The 26,955-nt window shown below is 39.7% G+C and overlaps 1 protein-coding gene across 10 annotated transcripts in view; it reads right to left on the bottom strand.

The window, feature by feature from the left end:
* SLC9B1 (solute carrier family 9 member B1) overlaps positions 1–26,955 on the bottom strand; it is a 157,899-nt gene that overhangs the window by 54,419 nt on the left and 76,525 nt on the right. For 6 of the 10 annotated variants that reach the window (XR_011378326.1, XR_011378328.1, XR_011378327.1 and 3 more), the window contains exons 11-12: positions 25,538–25,646; positions 23,829–23,965 (exon numbers count right to left, since the gene is read on the bottom strand). Coding sequence is in view for 2 of the 10 variants with exons in the window: in XM_070047787.1 (XP_069903888.1) it covers positions 20,530–20,745; positions 23,829–23,965; positions 25,538–25,646 (462 nt within the window). In the remaining 8 variants the exon portion in view is untranslated. Of the gene's footprint in view, positions 1–20,432; positions 20,746–22,557; positions 22,779–23,828; positions 23,966–25,537; positions 25,647–26,955 lie in introns of those variants that run through there. The other 4 variants (XR_007909145.2, XR_007909146.2, XM_070047787.1 and 1 more) reach the window with 4 other exon arrangements.

Below are 26,955 nucleotides of genomic sequence, written 5' to 3'. Positions count from 1 at the left end.
TCACTTGTGAAGTATGCCTTAAAAAACAACCACATGCATCTGAATCAATACAAAAGAAGTAATTTAGCTCTTGAGATACATGTCTTAGGTTTCTAGGACTTGAAAGAAACCACCCTGCTGTTAAACTGTCACATGCCTGATTTGAGGGCTGCTTCTCCTGCTTGCCGAGGGAACTACTCATGTCTTAGTCAGCAAATGAGCACCACCATTACATAAATATCGGGCATCCAAAAGTGTTAGCAGGCTTGAGGTATTAATGATTCATTCATTTGGGTAATTAAGCAAGTTGTATTATGAAAAGCACATTACAGACCAGCTTTGAGTTCAGTGCCTCAGATGATGAGTCATTAAATTGCTTTTGTATTTTGTAACCTAATTTGCTAATAAGTGTATGGGAAGCTAATTAAGCCAGTTGCTGATCTACATGGTTCTAACTTCCTCACTGTGATCCTAGTCTTCCATTAGCAATGTGCTGTCAGACTCTCTTCCTCTACAGAGAGCTAAAGATCCACTGTTTTACAGCGGCCTTAAGAAATTCTGTCAGGTATTTTATTTGACAGGTACCGGAAACCTCGTAATTCCACTGCACCCATCTAGAATTCTTCTGTGGCAGCATCACCAATCTGGAGATGATTAGGAAGGATGTTACTAATACTTGTCTTTATTCAGTTAGTGCTTCAGGTCCCCACCTTCAGTCTACTAACTGTTCACACCCAATTCTAATAAGATTAGTTATCTGATTTCTTCCTGAATTAGTCACAGGTTTGGAAAGGGTCTTTCTAGAGTCAAATGAACAACAAAATGAGACAGCTGGTAACAGGAGACAGGACCAAAAAATACAGTAAACATTAAAAGCCTATTAGACTTGAGACAATTTTTTTAATATAGGATCCTGCATACAATAGGCCCTGAGGACATCACTGTGATCCCCGATTGTACAAATGATTTAGGGATGAATTTGAATCAAGATAAGTAGTAAGTGGTAGTTAAGAAGGCAGGATATACTTTGCTTAACAGTTAACAATTTAGTGTTTGAAATGGTATATCCAGGTGGAAAATTTATGCAGACTCTATCTTGACCCATGTCTTGATATTTATAGGCTTTATCACAAGAAATTTTTCCATTCAACTGAAACTTTTGTTTTTAAATATTTATTTGAAAGGCAGAGTTACAGAGAAGGAGAGACAGATCTTCCATCTGCTAGTTCACTCCCCAGATAGCCACAAAAGGGGGTGGTGGCTGGGCCAGGCTGAAGCCAGGATGCTGGAACTCTGTCTGGGTCTCCCATGTGGGTACAGGGGCCCAAGCACTTGGACAGTCATCCACTGTTTTCCCTGGCACAATAGCAGGGAGCTGTATTGGAAATGGAGCAGCTGAGACTTGAACGCAGCAGCTTAACCCACTGTACCACAATGTCAGCCCCTCAGCTGAAACATTTTTAAAGTTTAATGAGTAATTCACTAGATGATTCGTGAAAATATGAAGAAAACTAAATAAAGCAAACTCAATGGAATCTACATAAATCATGTTAGGCGACCTCTTCTACCTTAGGGGGGATTAAGAATCACTAAAAACGTGAGCAGCAGCTCTGTGCCTGCCTCCCTGCCTTGCTGGCCATGCTGGCCCTTTGCGGCACACAGATGGATTGTAGAAGACGCTTGGAGGCTGTTTTCATTTTTTTCATAACTGATGCATCATCCGAGGTTGCGCTTTTGTTTGTCATGATAAACTTACTGTATCATGTTCAGCAAGTCAGCTAGTCTTCAGAAATGCAGTTTAGTAGTCAAGTTGCGGCAAGCATCATTTTAATGCAGTGTAACAAGTACAGTTTGTACTAGTTATTAGTAATCGTATTGTGCAAGTTGTATCAGTTGCAGTCTTGAAAGACATTGAACATCTGTTCACAAAGATATCTTTCATCCAGAGATGACATCACTGTCTTTCCCCTGGCTGAAGTGCCTGAGTCTTTGCTTACTAAAATATTCTGTTTTGAACAGTTATGGTGAGGGGTGTATTTGTGACTCTTAGAACACTAGTCAAATACATCACCACAATGTTAAGTTCCTGAGTTTTCATAAGGCTGTAATTTTCCAAAATAATATAGAAAAGGGGGAAAGAGTAGTAAATCACTTAATTATAGAGATAAACCCTGTACTAGTGAGAAAATAAAAATGTCAACAAGCAGTTTACTACAATTTCAAGCTCCCTGTAACTTTCCATTATGACCATCATACTTTCTCTGCACCATCACACATGAATCAACTGCACCCATTCAACAAAGTGAAGAAACGGAAAGCTTGGAAGTAGTCAGTCTTCAGCTCTGTAGCGTGATACTCAGAAGTGAAGTCTGCACAAAGATGGCTGCTCGAAAATGCTGCATGCAGCTATCAGGTAGCAGATTGGGAAACCCAGAGGAAATTTTTTCTGGAAAAACATGGATGACCAAAACTGACCCAAGCAGAAATTTAAAATAATAGACCAATTACAAAAATGAGAATGGAAAGTAGTTTTTTAAAAAATCCATAATTTAAAAAGTTCTAGGATTGCAAGAAGTATAATTCCAATATTAAGTAGATTATTGCAATTTTTAAAAGGAAAAATTTCCCAATTCATTTCATATCGTCAATATAGCATTACTATGAAAACTCAATAAACACAAGACCAAAAGAGCAGATCAATCTTCTACATACGAAAATACTAAGTAAAAACCTAGTACTTTTTTTAAAAAAAAAGAGCAAGCAATACATTTTGACAGTGTTGTATTTCAGGAATTCCTGGGTGTTTCAATATCAAGATATTAACAATGAATTAAAGGAGAAAAAATATGATTATATTAATAAGATTGGTGAACAATCAGGAACATTCTTCCTAATGGAAGTTCTTGAGTAAAATAGAAGTTTAAACAATATTTATGAAGATCCTTAAGTAAGCATTTTAATTTTTATTTACTTGAGAGGTGGAGAGAGAAGACAGCATTTGTCTGATGACTTACTTCCCAAATGTCTGCAAAGGACCTGAAGCCTGCAACAGGGTAGTCATTCTAGGTCTCCCACATGGGTGGCAGGGATCCAACGAGTTGAGCTATCACCTGCTGTCTTCCAAGGTGTTGCATTAGCAGGAAGTAGGAATTGGAAGCAGAACCAGAACTACTACCAAGGGGTTCCAATATGGGATGCAGCCTGTTAGGAACAGCTCCTGTAATGAATATTTTAAAGATTTATTTATTGGAAAGGCAGAGTTACAGAGAGAGAGGGAGAGATAGAGAGGTCTTCCATCTGCTGGTTCACTCCCTAAATAGCCACAGCGGCTGGAGCTGGGCCCATCCGAAGCCAGGAACCAGGAGCTTCTGGGTCTCCCAGATGGGTGCAGGGTGCCAAGCACTGGAGCCATCATAATTGCTTTCCCAGGCCATTAGCAGGGAGCTGGATTGGAAGTGGAGCAGCCGGGACTCGAACTTGTGCCCATATGATATGCTAGTGCTGCAGGCAGATGCTTAACCTATTAAGCTACAGCACCGGCCCCTCCTATAATTAATATTAAAAATTATCTTGGGGGATTTGTGACTGTAGAGTTTAAAGTGAAATAATTACAGATATAGGAAAATAGAAAACTTTTTGATATTATTTGCCTAGGAAACCACAGAGATTAGGAAAAAGGGAAGAGGGAGTTTTGGTAATATATTTAGAAATGAGGAATATACAAAATTTATGATTAAGTGCCCTGAAATGCTAATGGGAAAAATACTTCAGAGCAAAAATAATAAAAGTAAAATAAACCTACCAAGAAAAATAGAGGGGCTGGCGTTGTGGTGTACTGGGTAAAACCACCACCTGATCCTGGCATCTCATGTGGGTGCCTGTTTGAGACCTTGCTGTTTGGCTCCGAGCTGGCTCCCTGCTGTTGTGCTTGGGAAGGCAGCAGAGGATGGCCTCAGTGCTTGGGCCCCTGCACCTACGTGGGAGACTCAGAAAGAAGCTCCTGACTTCTGGCTTCAGACTGGCCCAGTTCCAGTCATTACAGCCATTTGGGGAGTGAACTATCGGAAGGAAGATTCTCTCTCAATGTGTCCCTCTCTCTGTGTAACTTGGCCTTTCAAATAAATAAATCTTTAAAAAATACAAGACCTTTAAGGAAAAAATACTATATTACCAAAGATAATTGAACAAGATTTAAACATATGAAAAAGATACTATTAAAATACACACCTGCTGAAATTATATATAAATCCAATAACATTCACTTTATAATCATATGGGTATTTAAAAATTGGATTAGTGCAGGTGTTTAGCCTAGCAGTTATTCTGTGGGTTTTGGACGTCCACATACCACATCGGAGTACCTGGGCTGGAATGCAGGCTCCCAGCTCCGGATTCCAACATCCTGCCAGGGCAGACCCCGAAAGGCTGCATGTGATGACTCCTTGCCACCTAATGTGTGACCTGGTTTGAGTTCCTGGCTTCCAGCTTTGGCCTGGCCCGGTCCTGGCCACTGGAGACATTTGGGAAGGGAACCAGTGTATGGAACTCTGTCTCTCTTAAATAAAAATAAATAAATAAAATTGGATTAAGTTATCTTAACATTCATATAGAATAATAGAAAATTGGGAAAAAAGACTTTTGAGAGGAGTTTTTCTCAGCAGGTATCAACAAATATTATAGTTACTGGAATCAAGTTAATGTAAGAAAAACAATAGTGTTCAGGACTGGTATTGTGGTGAGCAAGCTAAGGCAGCATCCCATATTGGAGTGCTGGTTTGAGTCTTGGCTACTCTGCTTCCAACCCAGTTCCCTGCTAATGGTCTTGGGAATGCAGTGGAGAATGACGTAAATGCTTGGACCCGTGCCACCCACGTAGGAGTCCTGGATGGAGTTCCTGGCTCCTGACTTCTGCCTGGTTCAACTCCAGCTGTTGTGGCCATTAGAAGAGAGAACCAGCAGATGGAAGACTTTTCTTTCTCTCCCTCTCCGCTGCTGTGCCTTTCAAATAAATAAAAAATAAATACTGAAAGGAAAACAAATTGCATTCATTAAGCAGAATGGTAGGAAAATATGGACAAAGTACCAATACATGAAAGTTTAATATGCGACAGATATGTTCGAGGAAAAACTTGGGTCCTCAATTTGCACTAACAGTTTTGATGTGATGTGATACAGTATTATTAAATACACACACACACGTATAGAATGAGAGAGAGGGAGAGAAAATAGGAGATGAAGAGAGGGAAAACCTGTGTGGCAAAAGGTAACATTTATGTGACAAAAAAGATGAAGCCAGATATCAGTAATACATCACAAATAAGGGGGAAATTGCAGTGTAAGTTACAAAGATTAAGCAAACAAAAACAAAGAAAAATACTAACTTCCATGTCTGACATGCCAGTTGGAAATTTTGTTAAGTACATGTGTGCACACATGAAGGAAAATCTAAAACGTGGATTTGATAACATGTGGGTCATTGGTGACCTTACTCAGAGCTGTTTTGGTTAAATGGGATCAAGAAATGCAACAAAATTCATATAAGAGCACAATTTGAATAATAAATAATTAAAAAGCAGACTATAGTTACTGAAATCCAATCTATTCCATAATATCAGTAAATATGAGCAAACCTTTTTAAAAAATGAGGAAGTATGATAAACTATGTTGAGCAAGAAAGAATACAGGGAGTCACTAGTCACTGCGTGTTATGTAAACGAGCCAGAAAGCCTCTGTACATTGGCCCCTGAGCTTATTTCTTCATAATAGGCTGAGACTCATTAGTTCAAAAGCACACCAGGACCAAACTCCAGCTTTTACATATCCAATTGCTTTAAACAGTGACAGAATAAGCTAAGTTTTGGCCATTTAGAGCCTGCCTGCTTTACATAGCCTGTGAAACCATGTCGGTAATGTGCTTGCTACAGATAAAGCAAGCCCTGAGCCATGGAGGCTCCATGCCGCCGCTGCCCTTTGGAGTTCTCTGATCTCGGTTCTCCTCCATGCCATGCTGCTCAGTGACATCACTGAGACACGGATACCCCTGCTGTAATCCTTCTCTTCCCACCGGGAGGTGGGGCCCATGTCTCCCTCCCCTGGTTGGCCTCTTGCTGGGAGAACTTTCCTCTCACAGCAAGCCTGTCAATCAAACACCAAAATAGAACTTTTGTGTGCTACTGCCACCTCGTGGTCACATTTTTCATTGCTCAGTACAGAAATCCTGAAATGTACCCCCTCACACTTACATAAGTAGTAAAAATTCATGACGAGGGTATTACATAAGTAGTAAAAATTCATGAGGAGGGTATATCAATTCTAAAATGTACATACCTAACACTACTTCTCACAAGAAGTAAGTGCAAAGTTAATAGGCTTGCAAAATGTCCCTGACAAACCTACAAATACAGTGAAAGATTTTAGCATTTTCAGTAATTGACTAGATGGGCATAAAATTAGTAAAACAATATAGATGCTATAGAACTCTTTTAAAAATTGCTTATTTGTTTTCATCTATTTCAAAGGCAGAGCGAGTGAGCAAGAGAGGGATAGAGAGAGAAAGTTATCTCCCATCTTCTGGTTCTCTCTCCAGGTGCACAGCCAGGGCTGAGCCACGCTAAAGACAGGATTCTGAAACTCTGTCTGGTCCTCCCACTTGGGTAGCTGGGGCACAAGCACTTAAGCATCATCAACAGCCTACCAGGAAGCTGGGTTGGAAGAGAAGTGGCCAGGATCAAACCCAGGCATTCCAATACAGGATGTGGGCATCTCAAGCTGCTGCTTAATCTGTTGTGCTGCAACACCTTCTGGATGAACAGTTAAAGAATATCTGTTCTTTCCAGGCACACTTGAAATATATGTAAAAACTGGCCAGAAATTAGATGTAAAAGCAAGTATTGAATTTTTACATTGGTATGCAGAATAAAAGCACTATTATTAGAAATCAATAATAAAGTATCCAAAGTAAGTCTACACATGTAGAAATTAGAAGAAACGTTTCCAGATGGAACCAAGAAGAAATTATAATAAAGATCAGAGCACATTTAGAACTGAATGAAAATGTAACGATCATTGATAGATATATACTGTAAAATGGCTGAAGCAGTACTTGGAGGGAAATTTACCAGAAGCAATTCAACATTCATTGGAAGGACAACAGCATACATTCAGAGTGTTTTTTTTTTTTTAATTTAGACTCCTGATCCCCATCTGAGATTCTGAGTTAACAGAATGTTATTTTGGAGCAAAGCACTCTTCCACTTCCTCTTTCCCTCCACCTTCTTCCATTTTTAAAAAAAGATTTATTTATTTATTTATTAGAGAGGCAGAGTTACAGATAAGGAGAGACAGACAGAGAGGTCTTTTATCTGTTGGTTCACTCCCCAAATAGCCACAACCACCAGAGCTGGGTCCATCCAAAGCCAGGAGCCAGGAGCTTCTTCTGGATCTCCTATGTGGGTGCAGGGGCCCAAGAACTTGGGCCATATTCTACTGCTTTCCCAAGACTTTAGTGGGGAGCTGGATTGGAAGAAGAGGAGCTGGGACTTGAACTGGTGTCCAAATGGGACACTGGTACCACAGACGGAGGCTTAACCCACTATGCCCTACAAGATCCCTACATTCAGGGTCTTAACCAAGATCTATATCACACAAAAGGACTTCAAAAAGCTCATGGAAAAATGGAATTAAAAGAGGTTTGTTTTGTTGTAAAACAGCTTGAGAGCCATGTGTAATTTTCCATACTCCTAATTTTCCATTAACTTTTTCAAGACCCCTCATATTAGCTTTTCTACCCTTTGTCACAATATAGGCCAAAGACTCAAACTACCTATAAATTCTACAGAGCATCCCATTTGTCCTTTTTTTTTTTTTTTTTTTTTTTTTTTTTTTTTTTTTGACAGAGTGGATAGTGAGAGAGAGAGACAGAGAGAAAGGTCTTCCATTGCTGTTGGTTCACCCTCCAATGGCCGCCGCGGCTGGCGCGCTGCCGCGAGCACACCGCGCTAATCCGAAGGCAGGAGCCAGGTGCTTCTCCTGGTCTCCCAGAGGGTGCAGGGCTCAAGCACTTGGGCCATCCTCCACTGCCTTCCCAGGCCACAGCAGAGAGCTGGCCTGGAAGAGGGGCAACCGGGAAAGAATCCGGCGCCCCGACAGGGACTAGAACCCAGGGTGCTGGCGCCGGTAGGTGGAGGATTAGCCTATTGAGACACGGCGCCGGCCCCCATTTGTCCTTTATCAGTTCCAATGCACTGTGTAGGAAGTAGACAGTATGTTGGTCACCCTGAGGAGACACATATCCCCAACAGTGAGAGCAAACCTGTCTAAGGATGAAAGAACCTAACACATTAGCAAAGATTTTAGGAATTCCAGGGTTCTGAGGGAGGACAAACCATTTCATCTCACCTATCACCATTTCATCTTCCTACCATGAAGAAGGGGGTACAATGCCTCGGAGGCCTCTGGGGCAGCATATTTGATACTTGGAACACTGCTCTGACACATTTGCTGACTGATACGCAAGGCTTTGACAGGAAGTTGGCCATAGGTTTGATAGGGAGTTAGAGAAGCAAAGAGCTCTACAGCAGGTTCAGCTCCAGTGCAAGGAGTACTCTTGTGTGGGTTATACAGAGATGTATGCTGTGGGAAGACACCATGCAGAGTTTTATGGCAAATCTCAAAAGGAGAATCACAACACAGTCCTATGAGGTGCCATCTGCAAATAATTATACACTATATAATTCTATAATTTTTTTTTTTGACAGGCAGAGTTAGACAGTGAGAGAGACAGAGAGAAAGGTCTTCCTTTGCTGTTGGTTCACCCTCCAATGGCTGCTGCGGCTGGCGCACCGCACTGATCCAAAGCCAGGAGCCAGGTGCTTCTCCTGGTCTCCCATGGGGTGCAGGGCCCAAGGACTTGGACCATCCTCCACTGCACTCCCGGGCCATAGCAGAGAGCTGGCCTGGAAGAGGGGCAACCGGGACAGAATCCGGCGCCCCGACAGGGACTAGAACCTGGTGTGCCGGCGCCACAGGTGGAGGATTAGCCTATTGAGCTGTGGCACTGGCCATCATACTTACCTATCATAATAGCTCCTGGCATGCTACTGGATGCAGGTAGAAATGGACTGCCTGTCCCTGGGCTTTAAGTGACCCTGTGGCTCTAAATCCCATCATGACTTTGTCATAAGGGCTACCATGTCATAAGGGCAGGCTGGCCATCAGTAATCCATAACACAATGGAAGTAGCACATCAAGGATTGGGCATGAGAAGGACTAGAATGTACAAGCAGTGTGAGCAAGTGGTGTATTTCCCTGTGTCTTCAAAACCTATGGTAAAAGATTCTCTCCCTCAATTTGCAACTATGTCTGCATAGGAGTTCTCCTGTTTCCACAGGAGGATAAAAGCTAAGTTTTGTTCATTGAAAGGTCACCTTACTATGTGGATATAAGCCAAAAATAGATGACTGCTTACCTCAGTTCTGGGAATACAGCCATAGATTAAATTCTCTCCAGGGGAGGTTCAATAGATACAGATCAATAAATGTAATATACCACATTAACAGAATGAAGGACAAAAATATATGAAAATCTACATAGATACCTAAAATTTATTTCACAACAGTTCAGCACTCTTTTATCATAATAACTTCCAACAAATCAAGTATAGAAGGAATGTGCATTGGGCTGGCATTGTGATATAGGAGGTAAAGCTGCTGCCTATGATACTGGCATCCCATATGGGCGCCAGTTGATGTCCTGGCTGCTACAATTCTGATCCAGCTCTCTTCTAATGGCCTGGGAAAACATGGAAAGATGGCCCAAGTACTTGGGCCTCCTGCACCCTTTTGGGAGACTTGGATGAAGCGCCTGGCTTCTGGCTTTGTTCTGACTCAGTGTTGGCCATTGTGGCCATCTGGGGAGTGACCAGCAGATGGAAGATCTCCATGTCTCTGTCTCTTCCTCTCTGTCTGTAAGTCTGACTTTCAAATAAATAAATTAAAAAAAGAAGGAATGTGCCACAATACAAGAAAGTCCATAAATGATAAACCCACAACTAAAATCATACTCAGTGGTGAAAAATGGAAAGATTTTCCTTTAAGATCAGGCATAAGACAAGGATGCCAACCCTCACCATCTTCTATTCAACACAGTACTAGAAGCTATGGCAGGAGAATTAGGCACGAAATAAAAGGAAGAAGTGAAATCGTCTCTTTGCAGATGACATAATTGTTATGCAAAAAACCCTAAAGATTCCACTAGCAAGAATAAATGAATTCAGTAAAGCTCCAAGATACAAAACCAATATACAAAAGCCAGCAGTGTTTCTGACACTAATTACAAACTGACAAAGTCAAGAAAACACTCTCATTTACAATAGCCACAATAAAATACTTAGAATAAATTTAGCCAAGGGTATGAAAGATGTATACCTTGAAAACTATAAAACATTGATTAAAGAAATTGAAGACGAGACAAATAAATGAGAAAACATACGTTGCTCATGCATTGGAACAATGGATATTGTTAAAATGTCCATGCTATTCAGAGCAACTGATGGATTTAATGCAACCTCTATAAAATTTCAGTGTCATTTTCCATAGAAACAGAAAGAGTATACTTGAGGCTGCCACTGTGGCATAGCGAGTAAAGCCTCCATCTGCAGTGTCAGCATTCCATGTGGGTGCCGGTACAAATCCTGGCTGCTCCACTTCAGATCCAGCTCTCTGCTGTGGCTTGGGAAAGCAGTAGAAGATGGTATAAGTCCTTGGACCCTTGCATCTGCATGGAGACCAGAATAAGCTGCTGGCTCTTGGCTTCAGATCAGTCAAGATCCAGCCATTGTAGCCATTTGGGGAGTGAACCAGTGGATGAAAGACCTCTCTCTCTCTCTCTCTCTGCCTCTGTCCTCTGTAATTCTGCCTTCAAATAATAAATGAGATAAATATTTTTATGAGCCAAAGACCTCAATAGACATTTTTCAAAAGAAGAAATCCAAATGGCCAACAGGCACATAAAAAATATTCAGGATCACTAGAAATCAGGGAAATGCAAATCAAAACCACAATGAGGTTTCACCTCACCCCGGTCAGAATGGCTCACATACAGAAACCTACCAACAGCAGATACTGGCGAGGACGTGGGGAAAAAGGACACTAACCCACTGTTTGTGGGAACGCAAACTGGTAAAGCCACTGTGGAAGTCAATCTGGAGATTCCACAGAAACCTGAATATAACCCTACCATACAACCCAGCCATCCCACTCCTTGGAATTTACCCAAAGGAAATTAAATTGGCAAACAAAAAAGCGGTCTGCACCTTAATGTTTATTGCAGCTCAATTCACAATAGCTAAGACCTGGAATCAACCCAAATGCCCATCAACAGTAGACTGGATAAATAAATTATGGGACATGTACTCTATAGAATACTATACAGCAGTAATAAACAATGACATCTGGTCATTTGCAACAAGATGGAGGAATCTGGAAAACATCATGCTGAGTGAAATAAGCCAGTCCCAGAGGGACAAATATCATATGTTCTCCCTGATTGGTGACAACTAACCGAGTACCAAAAAGGAAACCTGTTGAAGTGAAATGGACACCATGAGAAACAGTAACTTGATCAGCCCTTGTCATCACTGTTGATGTACAATTTAATACTTTATCCATTTTAGTATTTTTTTGTTCTACTTAATACTATTGGTTGAACTCTGTAATTAATACACAGTTATTCTTAGGTGTTTAAAGTTAATGGAAAAGTGATCTCTGTTAAATATAAGAGTGGGAATAAGAGATGGAGGAGATATACAATTTGGGACATGCACAAGCTGACTTGCCCCAAATGGTAGAGTTAGAAATGTGCCAGGGGATTCCAATTCAATCCCATCAAGGTGGCATGTACCAATGCCATCTCACTAGTCCAAGTGATCAGTTTCAGTTCACAATTGATCATAATGATGGGTCTAAGAGTCAAAGGGGTCACATAAACAAGACTAGTGTCTGCTAATACTAACTGACAGAATAAAAAAGAGAGAGAACGATCCAACATGGGAAGTGGGATACACAGCAGACTCATAGAATGACAGATGTCCTAAACAGCACTCTGGCCTCAGAATCAGCCCTTAAGGCATGCGGATCTGGCTGAAGAGCCCATGAGAGTATTTTAGGCATGGAAAGCCAAGACACTGTGGCAAAACAAAACAAAACAAAAACCTAAATGAAAGATCTCTGCAAGTGAGATCTCAGTAGAAAGAACAGGCCATCAAAGAAGGAGGTACCTTTCTCTGAAGGGAGGAGAGAACTTCCATTTTGACAATGGCCTTGTCAAAATAAGATCAAAGTCGGCAAACTCAGGGGGCTTCCATGGTCTTGGCAACTCGTGACTAGAGCCTGGGGAGATTGCTGATGCCTTAAACAAGAGTGTCAATTTGTTAAGTCAACTACAAGAGTCACTGTGCACTTACTTCTCATGTAGGATCTCTGTCCTTAATGTGTAGTTCAATGTGAATTAATGCTATGACTAGTGCTCAAACAGTATTTTGCACTTTGTGTTCTGTGTGGGGGCAAACTGATGAAATCTTTACTTAATATATGCTAAACTGATCTTCTGTATATATTATAATTGAAAATGAATCTTGATATGAATGGAATGGGAGAGGGAGCGGGAGATGGGAGGGTTGCGGGTGGGAGGGATGTTATGGGGGGGAAAAGCCATTTTAGTCCATAAGCTGTACTTTGGAAATTTATATTTACTAAATAAATGTTAAAAAAAGATAAATTTTTTGTTAAAAAAAAGAGTACCCTAAAATTTGTATGGAATCACAGAAAAGCCCAACTAGCAAATTTTCAGCAAAAACAACAAAGCTGGAGGCACTACACTACCAAATTTCAAATTAGTCTACAAAGTTATAATCATAACAGCATGATACCACCATACAGACATGTAGACCACCAGAACAAAATAAAGAGCCCCAAAATAAATTCACATCTTTGATTTGTTTTTAACAAAGATGCCAAGAAGACAATATGGGGAAAGGACACTCTTCAATAAATGGTGTTGGGAGAGTTGGGTATTCATACACGGAAAAATGAAGTTAGACCATAATCTCATCTCATATACAAAAATCAACTCAAAATGGTTCAAATACTTGAAAATAAGACCCTAAACTCTGAAATTGCTGCAAGAAAACATATAGTTAAAGATGCAAGATGTTGGTCTTGGCACTGATTTTCTGGAAATATCCTAAATCATAAGCAACAAGAACAAAAACAGACAAATGTGATCACACAAAACCAAAAAGCTTCGGCATAGTACAGGGAACAATCAACAGATAAAGAGACAATATATGGAATGGGAGCAAATATTTGAAAACCATGTATCTTAGAAGAAATTAATATGCAAAGTATATAAGGAATCAATTCGATACCAAGAAAACAATCCAATTTAAAAATGGAGAAAGAGGGCCTGGTGTTGTGGTGCTGATGGGTAAGCCAGTGCCTGTGATGCTCATCCCATGTGGGAGTGTCTAGTTTGAGTCCCAGCTGCCCCACATCTACTCCAGCTCCCCTTTAATGTGCCTGGGAAGTCAATGCTCCTGGGAAAGCAGCGGAAGATGGGTTAGGTACTTGGGCCCCTGCCACTCACATGGGAGACCAGGATGGAGTTACTGGCTCCTGGCTTCAGTCTGGCCCAGCCCTGACTGTTGCAGCCGTTTGGGGAGTGAATCAGCAGATGGGAGATTCTTCTCTCTCTCACTTTCAAATGAATAAACAATTTTAAATTTAAAAAAACTTATTAAAGTATTGAATATTTTGCATGGAGTGAAGATATTTCAAGATTAATTAGAAAAACGTACCTTTACAATGTAGAGATCTCATAGTCACTACCTCAAATTGGTAGTGAAAACTGGCATCACTGAAGTGGAATGAGACATTAAAAACACTTCCTGACGTGCTGCCATTTAAAGTACACAGCATCACCTACAGATGACTCTAGCCAAAAATGCTCAAGATACCCAAATCTTTGGATTTAACATCCCATTTCAGGAAACTCAGGGGGTAGAGGAGTAAACTAACTGAAATGAAGTTTCACGTATCCAGAATGGGGTATGTTCTATGTGGTAGCAGGCATGGTCCCTTCAAAATGTCAATGCCATTTTACAGGGGTGTGAGTGTGGAGGAATTGTGCTGGATTACAAGATAAGTCATAACAACGTGTGGTTTGGTTCTTGATTAGATCTTGGCTTATAATAATTGCTCTGATTGGGGAATCTATTTGAAAATATTTGGGTACTTAATAATTTAAGGAATTACTGGCAACTGGTTTTAAAGAGATAATGGAGTTGTCATCATGCTGGATATATATATGCCTGAGTATAGAGAGCAAAATCAGCATGGTGCCTGTAATAATTTATTTTAGCACAAATTTTAAAATTACATGTGAAGCAAACCTGAAAAAATGTTAACAATTACTGCTTTGGGTGGTAATTATGTGGGTGTTTGTTTTTCCTACCTTTCTGAAGGTTTGGACTTCTTCATAATTAAAAGGGAAAAGCTGAGGTCACTGGAGACAGTGCATTTAAACAGTAGTGGGTCCCTTCCCCTAGCAGTTGGCTCAGAACACACATTATTTTAAACAAAGCCCTCCTACCCTGACCCATCAAAATCCTTAAAATATCTTCATCATCCCCTACCCCCCAATTTTACAAAAAGTCTGCATCTCCATTGCTGGAGACATATTTTTTTCTTTTTATAAAATAATCAGGCAAAATAGCCAAGGCCACGGCCCGCTGCAGCTCCCAGGAGGACCTATGGGCTCCAGGTCTTTGGCCAGAACTGACAGGACCATCTTAGCCCAAAGCTTGCAGCCTGCAGGGGTTTAGCATGCTGCACACTTGAAAATGCAGCAGCTCAGGCTGGCGCCGCGGCTCAATAGGTAATCCTCCGCCTTGTGGCGCCGGCACACCAGATTCTAGTCCCGGTCGGGGTGCCGGATTCTGTCCCGGTTGCCCCTCCTCCAGGCCAGCTCTCTGCTGTGTCCAGGGAAGTGCAGTGGAGAATGGCCCAGGTGCTTGGGCCCTGCATTCCATGGGAGACCAGGATAAGTACCTGGCTCCTGCCATCGGATCAGCGCGGTACGCTGGCTGAGGCGGCCATTGGAGGGTGAACCAACGGCAAAAGGAAGACCTTTCTCTCTGTCTCTCTCTCTCTGTCCACTCTGCCTGTCAAAAAATAAAAAAATAATTAAAAAAAAGAAAAAGAAAAAGAAAATGCAGCAGCTCAGATTCTCGGTGAGCTTTGTCCCTCTGTGCTGGCCTCTGTCCCCTACAGGGTTCTGGCACTTGGTCTCTTCTCACTGAAGAGCTCACTCCTGGGTACGGCCAGCTAGCTCTCACCACTCTGGGTGGAGTGACTGGCACCCTCACATAACCTGTGCTGTCCTCTGTGTCTGATTCTGAAGGAACAGGATCCCCCACAGTTCCTGGCCAGGCAGATGCGAAATGTATTTTGGATTTCCTTACTTTTGGTACAAGGACAAGCCAGTATGTACCACGTGGTCTTGGTGCCTGGCCACTCATCTTTGTACAAAAGTAGATAACATAGTTACCAAAAATTTGGACAAATCCATTAGTAATAAAGTATTGCATGATCTATTTTTTTGCTGGCAGTCTTTCATGTTAAGATGTTTTGTGATGAATGTAGTTCTGAGGGTTATGGATTTATACATTTTCAGATATGGAAGACACTGAAAGAGCTATTGAAAATATGAAATGGTCACTTCTAAATGATGGCAAAGTTATCTGTTGGGTGGTTTACGTCTTATATAGAACAAGAAGCAGGACTTGGAGCTACAGCAAAAGAATTCACAAATGTTTACATTGAGATTTGGGGAGAAGACATGGCTTCTTTGGACCTGCCTTAACAATGTAAAAATAATGATTGGTGGAAGTGTGAAACACAAAGACTTTGGATTCATAACCTTTGAAAGGTATACAGAAAACTGTAGATGAACTGTAAGAAGTTCAGAGGAAAACAAATTTATGCTGTCAAGTTCAGAATAAAATGCAACTGCAAACAGAACAGGCCCAAACACTTGGGGACCATTTTCTGCTGCCTTCCCAGGCACATTAGCAGGGAGCTGGATCCGAAGTGCAGCAGCCAGGAATTGAACTGGCACCCATACGGGATGCCAGCGCTGTAGGTGGGAGCTTAACTTGCTAAGCCACTGCACTGGCTCTGGCTGGATTTCTCATTTCTACCAGCTCCCTTTAATGCTTGGGTCTTTTAATACTAACAGAAAAAAATACAATTCATTTCCATTTGTGATTTAATTTTGTAAATAAAAACTGAAGATAGTGTTTCATGTAAAAACTGCTAAACCAGACTTACATTTTAAGGATATTCCAGAATGAATGTAAGACCAATTATGGTTCTTCAAAAAATATTTTTTTAATTTGAGAGAGAGAGCAAGAGAGTAAGGGATAGGGAACACTGCCATCTTATTTACTCTCTACATGTCCAAAACAGCTGGAGAGAGACTCCAGAAAAGGAAACTCAATTCAGCTGTCCCATATGGGTAGCAGGAGCCCAACTACTTGAGCCATCAACTGGTGCTTCCCAGGGTCTGCTTTAGTACAAACCTGAAATGAGGAGCCTGAGCTGTGGATTGAATCCTGATACTTAGATTTGGGACTTGGGAATTCCAAAAGGTGTCTTATCTGCTAGGTCATACACATATCCTCCAACTATGGTTCTTTTATTTACCATATTTTTTCAGGTATAATCACCAAGACCAGATTTTAAAATCTATTTAGTTGAATCTCCTTTCCTTAATATTAAGCTATGAGGGGCTGGTGCTGTAGTGTAGCAGGTAAAGCCACTACCTGCAGTGCTGGCATCCCATGGGTGCCATTTAGAGTCCCAGTTACTCCTCTTCTAATGCAGCTCTCTGCTATGGCCTGGGAAAGAAGTAGAAGATGGCCTAAGTCTTTGGGCCCCTGCACCCGCGTGGGAAATCCCGGAGGAAGCTCCTGGCTCCTGCCTTTGGATCAGTGCAGTTCCAGCCACTGTGGCCAACTGGGGAGTGAACCAGTGGATGGAAGACCTCTATGCCTCTCCTCTCTTTGTGTAACTCTGACCTTCAAATAAATAAGTAAATTTTTATACAAAAAAAAAAACAAGTTCTGAGTTAAAAAAAATCAAAAAACAACAACAAACACCAAAAAACATGGAGAGAGTCTAATCTCAGGGAAGAGATCCAGAGAAAATGGTAGAGGAAACTCTACACAAATTAGAGGGACACAGTGGACCTAAGTGAAGGGCATGAATGCACACAGCTCAGGACTCCAGCAGCTAAGAGACTCAGCACCAGCTTTTGAGAGTGAGGTGAGATTAGACTGCAGCAGCCCAAGCTGCAGGAAGAACTTGGCATGAGTATGGCTTGGAGCCTTGTGGGGATCAGTGTACCTGCCAATCTAGAGAATAAAAAGGGGGCATATTTCTCTTTTTCCAACCACCTGGCACCAGTGTCCTGTAACTAGATGAGAGAGGGCGGGTGCCATTTTGGACATCTGTAACAACTGCGCCAGTTCATGTCTGCATCCAGCAACCAGCTAAGAGGAGATACCTGAGTATGGCTGGGAGAATTGACATGGGGCTGGGTGTTCCTGACTGTGGGAGTAGTATGTGCTGGGACTGTGAAAACAATATGGCTGCGTGTGAGGGGGCAGGGTAGGGATGGGTCTTTGGGCAGTCACTGTGGGTGGTTCCACATGCTTGGGGCTCCCTGATTCCCTGGTGAGGGTCACTGCTGAGGGATCTGTGTTCACACTGACGACTGCAAAGATCCTTTGTGTGGTTCTTGTGGCAGTGTGAATGAATATTATACCCACTGGGGCTAGCAACCAGGCATTGATCTCCTTGGAGGAGAAGTAAGCACGAGTCTACACCAACAGAGCAGATTAATTCGCCCCTCTGATAAAATAAAAATGAAAAAGAATTTGAGTGTCACCCTGGACACTCCCCTCACCTGGAGCACTGAACAGAGCTCCATGGCCACACCCAATGCATGGCTCAGGGTATTCACTGAAAAAGCAGACACTCCACTAATCCACAGAGGCATAGTTCAAAGATAAAAGCCATTACAGGAAAACAAAAAGAGTATCTCCACAAATGCCCAAAAATAGACACTGCAACTCAAGAAATAAGAATAAGGAAGACAACATGATGCCTCCAAAGGAACACAACAACACTTCAATACAGAATGTGAAAATGAAGAGATTGAAGAAATGCCAGAAACTCAAAAAAATTGATCATAGGATTACTTAGAGGTAATCAGAAGCAAATTGACAAATTAAAGAAATCCATACATGATATGCAGAAGAAAAACCATATGATTATCTCAATAGATGCCGAGAAAGCATTTGATAAAATTCAACACCCGTTCATGATGAAAACTCTAAGCAAACTGGGTTTGGAAGGAACATTCCTCAATACAATCAAAGCAATCTATGAAAAACCCACAGCCAACATCCTATTGAATGGGGAAAAGTTGGAAGCATTTCCACTGAGATCTGGAACCAGACAGGGATGCCCACTCTCACCACTGCTATTCAATATAGTTCTGGAGGTTCTAGCCAGAGCTATTAGGCAAGAAAAAGAAATTAAAGGGATACAAATTGGGAAGGAAGAACTCAAACTATCCCTCTTTGCAGATGACATGATTCTTTATTTAGGGGACCCAAAGAACTCTACTAAGAGACTATTGGAACTCATAGAAGAGTTTGGCAAAGTAGCAGGGTATAAAATCAATGCACAAAAATCAACAGCCTTTGTATACACAGAAACTCAACGGTATCTATTAAACTAGCTCCTGTGACTTGGAAAGGAACCCTGGAAGCAGTGGAGGACATGTGAGGGCATTAATTTGCCATGGTTGTGGTTGTAGTATGCTCATACTTAAATACAGGTAATGACACATTGATATTTTTGTTGCCCAATAATCTGGAGTAGTGTCCTGCATTTATCTGCATTAAAATAACTATAAATTAATGGAATCTACAAAGAAGAAACTTTATGACTGTCCTGTATTTGGGAGCCTTTGTACAGCTGGATAGTTTCCATAATACAAAGTATTTGAGTTTTAAAAATTTTACTGTTATAAGGAAGAAGACATGGTATTATTTCATGTACTTAAATAACTTGCTTATTGAGTTTCAGAAGAAAACAATAGGAAATGATGACCTTTCACTGCACTGGTATAATGTTAAATTGGCAAGTTGTAGCAAAAAGCTTAAATCTGTGTTTCTCAAATGTGAACCATAGTAGTCTAATGCTGCTTTGTGTATACTGTAAGTGCTACAAATAGTCTCAGCACTGAAAATGTATTGATACCTCTCAAATAAATGCAACCTTTGATGTAGGTGTTTTGATATGCCTCAGAAAGTATCTGAGTGTCTGCAAATTTGTTAATTTGTTTGGTAATGAAGGTACTTCCTTTTCTTTTGTTGCTGTTGTTCCATATTTTCATGTTTAAATTTGAATTTTTGGACGGCGCTGTGGCTCAATAGGCTAATCCTCTGCCTTGCGGTGCCGGCACACCGGGTTCTAGTCCTGGTCGGGACGCCGCATTCTGTCCCGGTTGCCCCTCTTCCAGGCCAGCTCTCTGCTGTGGTCAGAGAGTGCAGTGGAGGATGGCCCAAGTCCTTGGGCCCTTTACCCTATGGGAGACCAGGAGAAGCACCTGGCTCCTGCCTTCGGATCAGCGCGGTGCGCCTGCCACAGCGGCCATTGGAGGGTGAACCAATGGCAAAGGAAGACCTTTCTCTCTGTCTCTCTCTCTCACTGTCCACTCTGCCTGTCAAAAAAAAAAAAAAAAATCTGAATTTTTACTACTGATAATTTAAGTATAATTTGTTCAGTGGTTCAAATGGGGTTGTCAAGGAAGAAACTTAAGAACAACCTTATTCATGTAACTGCTTAAGTAAAAACTAAATTTCATGTTCTGTATTCACACACTTTTAATGATCTGTATTTCCATTTATATATAAGTGATGATGTTTAAAAAAACAACAAAAAACCTATTTAGTTGACCCATTTAAATGTGATTTGTTTTATTGCTGTCTTTTTTTTTTTGGATGATTTTTAAAACAGTTACTAAAGTGATGGAGAGTTCTACTCCTCCTATTTGGATTAGTCTATTTTACCAAGTTCAATAGTCAAAGATTTTTATTGCTGTCATTAAGGTCATTTAATTCTTATTATGCTTAATTTGTATCATGACAGCAAACTCAACCTGATAGATGACTTTACTAGGGTATTTATAGACTTTTTTTTTTACGTTGTTCTTAAACATGTAAATACTAAGGGAGCATTTCATTTAATATTATTTATATTAAATTAACTTTAAAAATAAAGAATTGAGTAGTACAGTGAGTTATATAGTCACTAAATCCTGGGTTCTATGAACAGTCTCCACTTATTTCTACATTTAATTATTTGTCATGTGAGATAATTCATGAAAAGAAGCAGGTCAGTGATGTAATAAATATACCTTTTAATGATGTTCTAATGCTGACAAATGCAGTTTTATTTTGTTTGGATTATAATGGCGTGTAAGTATTTTGGGCCCCCATATGCCAATAATTAGAGCTCCATTTGGAGCTGTGATCAAGATGGCTAAAAATGCTACTGTCATCACATCCTTCGAATATGCTTCCAAGTGGGGTGCAGTGCGTCTTGCTGTTTCTAGAGCCAAAGGACCTAATACAGCCTGCATTTAGGGGGAAAGATGTTAAACACAGTTAACATGCAATAAAAGTAAATGGCTCTTTTAAAATAACAAACAAAAAATTGCTAGTACTAGGCTAATAGAAAAAAATGAGACAAGAGTAAAAGTGCTTATGCATCAGTTCTGTGTTCTGCTTAGTGAATATATCTGGGAGAATAGCACAGGAAGGACAACTCAGTGTTCAAACTCTTTGGAGCAGATTTTACACTCCTGTCCTCTCAGCCTTTCCCTGTTGAAACATTTGAGTGCTCACATTACCCTCAGATCTTTAAGTGTTCCATTTGAAGCAGCGTTTTACTTAGTTGCCTTTACCATGTACCACTGGGTTCTTGGCAGCAATAAGAAAACACAAGATACTAAGGCTTCCAAGATTCGCTAGGATTTACTGTTCTCATTGTTCTTACTTGGGAGGTGGTGTGACACAGGACTGACAGGAGTTTTGGATTCTAACAAACTGGGTTTGAGTTCTGTTTTTGCTGTAACCACATGAGTGATCTTGTACAACCAACTCAAACTCTTTCTAATTACTTGTAAAATGAACAACGTGAGAGTACTTCAAAAGGTTCATGGAAAATGTGTATTATGAAAAAAGCAGGCATGCATATCAGATTTTCTGCACTAAAGTTAACTTATCTTTTGGTTCCATTTTTCCAAACCTTTTTCTGATGTACCCTCATACTTAACCCCACTGGAATAGTTGTGAGGATTAAATATGAGAATAGAAAGAACACCTGGCACACAGCATGTATTCAGATAATAAGTTTCTCTTCCCATTCAGTCCTCATTCCCTGCATGTCAAGGGATGAATTCCTTTGAATTCTTTGTTTTAAAATGACCTCCAGTGCCACAAAAAATTTCCCCAGATTTATTATATCATATTTATTTTTAATTACTTAAAACAAAGGTCTTGCTATCCTTCTTTATATTTGCTAATTTGCATCTGAAATTGCCATCATTTTTAGGGATTAAATACAGATACATATTTTTATGAAGTTATAAAGTGACAATGTACTGGTAGAAATATTAGTCTAATATCAAAGATTATGACAAAAGAACCCCCAGTTTAAGATCATTTTCTATATTCCAAGTCAGTGAATAAAAGTGGTTTCATTTATATATATATATACACAACACTTGTATGTGTATATATATATATTATATATGTAACTTTTTGTTTACTAAATATAAGCTAGTGTATTTGATTCAAGGGAGAGAAACATAAATCAGGTAGAAAACCAACTCTAAAGAATCTTAGCGTTTAGAAGAGATTTTGAACATAAAAGAGCTGCCAAAGCCAGTGACTTTTAAGAGATGATGTTAATAATTATGAAATTAATAATGCTTATATAGTTAGATATAATTTATCATATGGCAGTTACCATTCTTAAAGCTTTTCTTTTATTAATTTGTTTAATCCTCAAGTGAAACATACCATATAGAGACTGCTATTAGATGACAAATGATTTCCACCTAGTAACTTAGATTTAATATTATTTCTTCAGAAGAATCCAGTTAGCAAACTTATCTTACATTTATAACCACATTCTTTATGTGCCCTCTTAACATCTTCCATTTTTTCTACTTGAATATTTTTAACAATTTATTTATTTATATAAAGGTTCTGCTTGAATTTTCATTAGTATCTTCAAACAGCAGAGAATGGAGGAAGAGATGAAAGTGAAAACTTAAAAAATTTTGTTCATCCAATTCATCTATCACATTTTTATCAGCTGTCATTGCTGTTGTGACTGTCTACTTGCATAAATAACTAATTTTGTATTTCTTGCTACTCACTGGAACCAGTTTGATATTCTTTGTACAGATGACAGCCTAGATCCAGGAGACAAGATCAGGCAGAAGAGGAATAATACTGAAGGACTTGAGGAAACATCTGCTTTTCTTTTTTTCCCTGCTTTACAAAAATTATGAAATAATGAAACAAAATTGCAAATGTATTGTTGGAAGGAGACAAAATAGAGGGATGGACAGATACTCCTTTTGCAGATTTATTATCCCTACAGCAGAAATTGGAAACAAAAAGCTATTATTATTTATGTTACTTGAAGTTAAAATTAATAACATTAATTAATTAATTATTAGTAACATCACTGCTTGAGCACCATCATGTGCCAGAGACTGTGCTGAGCACTTTATGTGTGTTATTTCATTTAATCCTCACAACACTGCTTATGAAGTAGATTCAATTACAGACTCACTGGAAAATGTGGAAATGGCAGCATAGAGAGATTAAGAAGTGACTTGCCTAATGTTATAGACAAGTACCATGGCATTTAAAATAGGCAATCTAGTCCCTTGGGACTGATTTTCTAACCAAGAGAATTCTGTTGCATAGAAATTTACAAGCTTCTGCTTTGGAATAACAGTGCAGAGAATTCCAATTAAATGAGGAATTATGTTGCTAGGTTAAAACAGTCTAACAAGTAGCAATATCTTTTAGAAGGAGAATATCATTGAATTAGAGGACAAAACTACAAGGTCGCCTTTTTCATTCATTCATTTATTAATTCATTCTTGTAGGTATGCAATTCATATTTATTTTAGGCACACAATGCTTATTTACCTCATGTGTGCCAGGCACTGTGTTAAGTGCCATGGAAAAATAATGAGAAACAAAGCAAATAATGTTCCTGTCCTTCCTATAAAGGATATTGCAGGGACTCTGAAATTAATCAAATATCCATAGAAATGTATAATTTAAAATAATATATGTGTATTCATGTGGTAGAATGAGCAGCAGGATAGAAAAGATGTATTTAAAAAATTAGAAAAAATATAAAAATTATAATTTCTAGATAAACTCTTTTATATTTTAGGAAATTAGGAACAATCTCATAAACTTTAAGAAGTGTGTCAGTAAAAGTATATTTTTCAATTTCATAATAATTGCTTTCAAATCTCAGTTTTAAAGAGGTTACATTAGTATTAATAAATAACTATTATCAAACAAGCATTCTAAAAGTAAGGCCAGTAAGCCTTACCTTTTTCATTCAGAATTTAAAAAAATAAAATCATAAAATTATTAGAATGATTTAATATGTTCTTACTTGGACTGTAGCTTTGGGAATCCATGATAAAGCAATAAATATTTTCTCCTTAAAATTAAAACCAGCAAAACACACCAACAGAAATGTGGTTAAAATTCGAACACACAATGCCAGACTGAGGGTAGCAACACAAACGCCTACAACAGATAAAAACAAACATAAATGAAAAAACATTTGGGAAGAAAGCATATGCCTAGAGATATGCTTTCTAGAACTTTTGAAAACATTTTAAAGCTACTGCTTCTTTATGTCTAGTTTTAAGTTAGAATTTAATAATTATAAAAAATGATGGGGCTGGCACTGTGGCACAATGGGTTAAAGCCCTGGCCTGCAGCGCAGGCATCCCATATGGGCGCTGGTTCGTGTCCCAGCTGCTCTACTTCCGATCCAGCTCTCTGCACTGGCCTGGCAAAGCAGTGGAAGAGGCCCAAGTCCTTGGGCCCTTGAACCCACGTGGAAGACCTAGAGGAAGTTCCTGGCTCCTGGCTTTGGATCGGCTCAGCTCTGGCAGTTGTGGACATGAGGGAGTGGACCATCGGAAGGAATACCTCTCTATCTCTCTCTCTGGCTCTACCTCTCTCTGTAATTCTGCCCTTCAAATAAATAAGATAAATCTTTTTACAAAAAAATGCAGGAATATGTGTTTCGCCTAGCGGTGAAGGCACCATTTGAGACACCTGCATCCTATGTTGGAGTGCCAGGGTTCAAGTCCTAGTTTCTCTTCTACTTCTAGTTTCCTGCTAAAATGAACCCTGTGAGGCAGCAGCAATGGCTTAAGTAGCTGGGTCTCCAAAACCCATGGGGAAGACCTGATTGAGTTCCTGGCTCCTGGCTTCTGCATGACTAAGCCACAGCTGTTGTGGCATTTAGACAATGAACCAACAGATGGGAGATCTCTGTCTTTCATGTCTCTTTTTCTCTCTCTCTTTCAAATAAATAATAAATAAAAATTTAAAAATACAAATATGATTGAGAATTCAGCATATAGTGCAAGAGTTATCTAATGGTAGAAACATCATATATAAGAAGATAGATGACATTTATTCAATTCTGAACTAACACATTTTTTTAAAAAGATTTATTTTATTTATTTGAAAGACAGAGTTACAGAGAGAGGTAGAGACAGAGAGAGAGAGAGAGAGAGAGAGAGGTTTTCCATCTGCTGGATCACTCCCCAGATGGCTGCAACGGGCAGAGCTGCGCTGAGCCAGGAGCTTCTTCTGGGCCTCCCACGTGTGTGCAGGGACCCAAGCACTTGGGCCATCTTCTACTGCTTTCCCAGGCCACAGCAGAGAGCTGGATCAGAAGAGGAGCAGCACAGACTAGAACCAGCGCCCACATGGGATGCCTGCACTTCAGGCCAGGGCGTTAACCCACTGTGCCACAGCACCAGCCCCTGAACTAACAAATTTTAAATTGAATTCAATTCTGAAGAAATAGACCTTTTGTAAATACTTCTAAATGGAAGTATTTAAAAGTTCCTGATAGCATCAAGTATTTCCCCACAGAAAAGAAATCTTAATCTCTATTTTCTCAGATCATCCAGGGAAGAGTCAAAGCTATCACACAGTATAAGGAAGAGCAAATATATGTCTGTTACATAGTATCTATGATTTTTTAAAAAGATATATTGTAAATAAAATTTTAAAATTGATAATTTTCTTAAATATTTTTGAATTTTATATTTTTTGTGCTCTAATTATTCTTACCAATGGTATTTGGTTCAAGAGCTGACACAGATATTTCTGATCCAACTAAACCAAAAAGAAGAGGTTGAAAAACATTCCATGCAGCTGTAACAAAACTTTGGACTCTAATCTGTGGAAAGGAGAAATATAGTTACTGTGGCACATAGAAGATAAATGCATTTGAGAGATTTGAAGTTTAACCACATTTAATAAACTTGCTTCATTTTTAGGAGAAATGTTAAAACCCAGTTAATAAAAACTGAGTAGGTTGATTCTTTTATACAAACATTTAGGTAAAATTTGATTAAAAGAAACCTACTAATGTATAATTAAAAAATGTGATTTGATCATTTTGCCACAGAACAAGTGAGATCTTGGGAGATCAAAAGATGCACAATTAGAGCACAAATCTTTGCTGGTAAGGTAACTGAACAGCGACAGAAACTGCATCACTCCTAATGAGAACCTATCTGGCTCATGCAAACATCTGGACTTGGAGAAGGGAGCTGAGAAGAACTCTGCTAACAATCATCCTAGAACTTAGTCCCAGGAAAATGAATCCTTATGATGTCATAGGCTACAAGGTAAAAATGTCACTAGCTACTAGGGAAAAAAATCTGATTTTCTGTTAGACCTGCTTCCAGAAGAACAATGTTGAATACTTCAAAGTTATTTTTTTCTTAAAATCAAATCAAAGATGGGTATTAGATTCTTATTCAGATGCCTGGCCAGCACCCCTTTTTGTGAATGAATGCCTCCCAGTGTCACTTCCCAATTAGTTACAAGACGGCCTCTACTGGTACCACAGTCTGGTTCTTCTGCAGCAATCTGCATGGAAAGATTTTCTGCTCCGTCGGTTTATTTTTGTTTACAGAACATATATAGGAACTCTGAGGTACCTTCTTGGGGCATGAACCACCTTCATAACTATTCCTTATGACTGGGGTTTCTGATTGCTGCTTATAAAAGTAAAGTTAAAAAAAAGAAAAAAAAGTGAACTCCGAGCGTAAAAAATTAAAAAACAAACAAACAAACAAACAAACAAAATCAGTATTGCTATTTCTTCTTTAGGGTACATTATTTGTTACATTTAATTTTTTTAAAGATTTTATTTATTTGAAAGACAGAGTTACTTAGAGAGGGAGAGAGAGAGATAGAGAGAGGTTTTCCATCTGCTGTTTCACTCCCCAAATGCCCGCAACAGCCAGACCTGAGTTATCTGAAGCCAGGAGCCAGGAGCTTCATCCACGTCTCCCATGTGAGTGCAGGGGCCCAAGGACTTGGGTCATCCTCCACTGCTTATCCAGGCACAGTAGGGATCTGGATTGGAAGTGGAGCAGCAGGGACTTGAACTGGCTCCCATATAGGATGCTGGTGCTGCAGGCTGGGGCTTTAACCCCCTGTGTCACAGTGCTGGCCCCTATATTTAATCTTTAAAA

This window comes from Oryctolagus cuniculus, chromosome 8 (genome assembly GCF_964237555.1).
Source record: "Oryctolagus cuniculus chromosome 8, mOryCun1.1, whole genome shotgun sequence".
NCBI lineage: Eukaryota > Metazoa > Chordata > Mammalia > Lagomorpha > Leporidae > Oryctolagus > Oryctolagus cuniculus.
The sequence above is the reverse complement of the archived record's forward strand: the minus strand, read 5'-3'. Positions and strand labels throughout refer to the sequence as shown.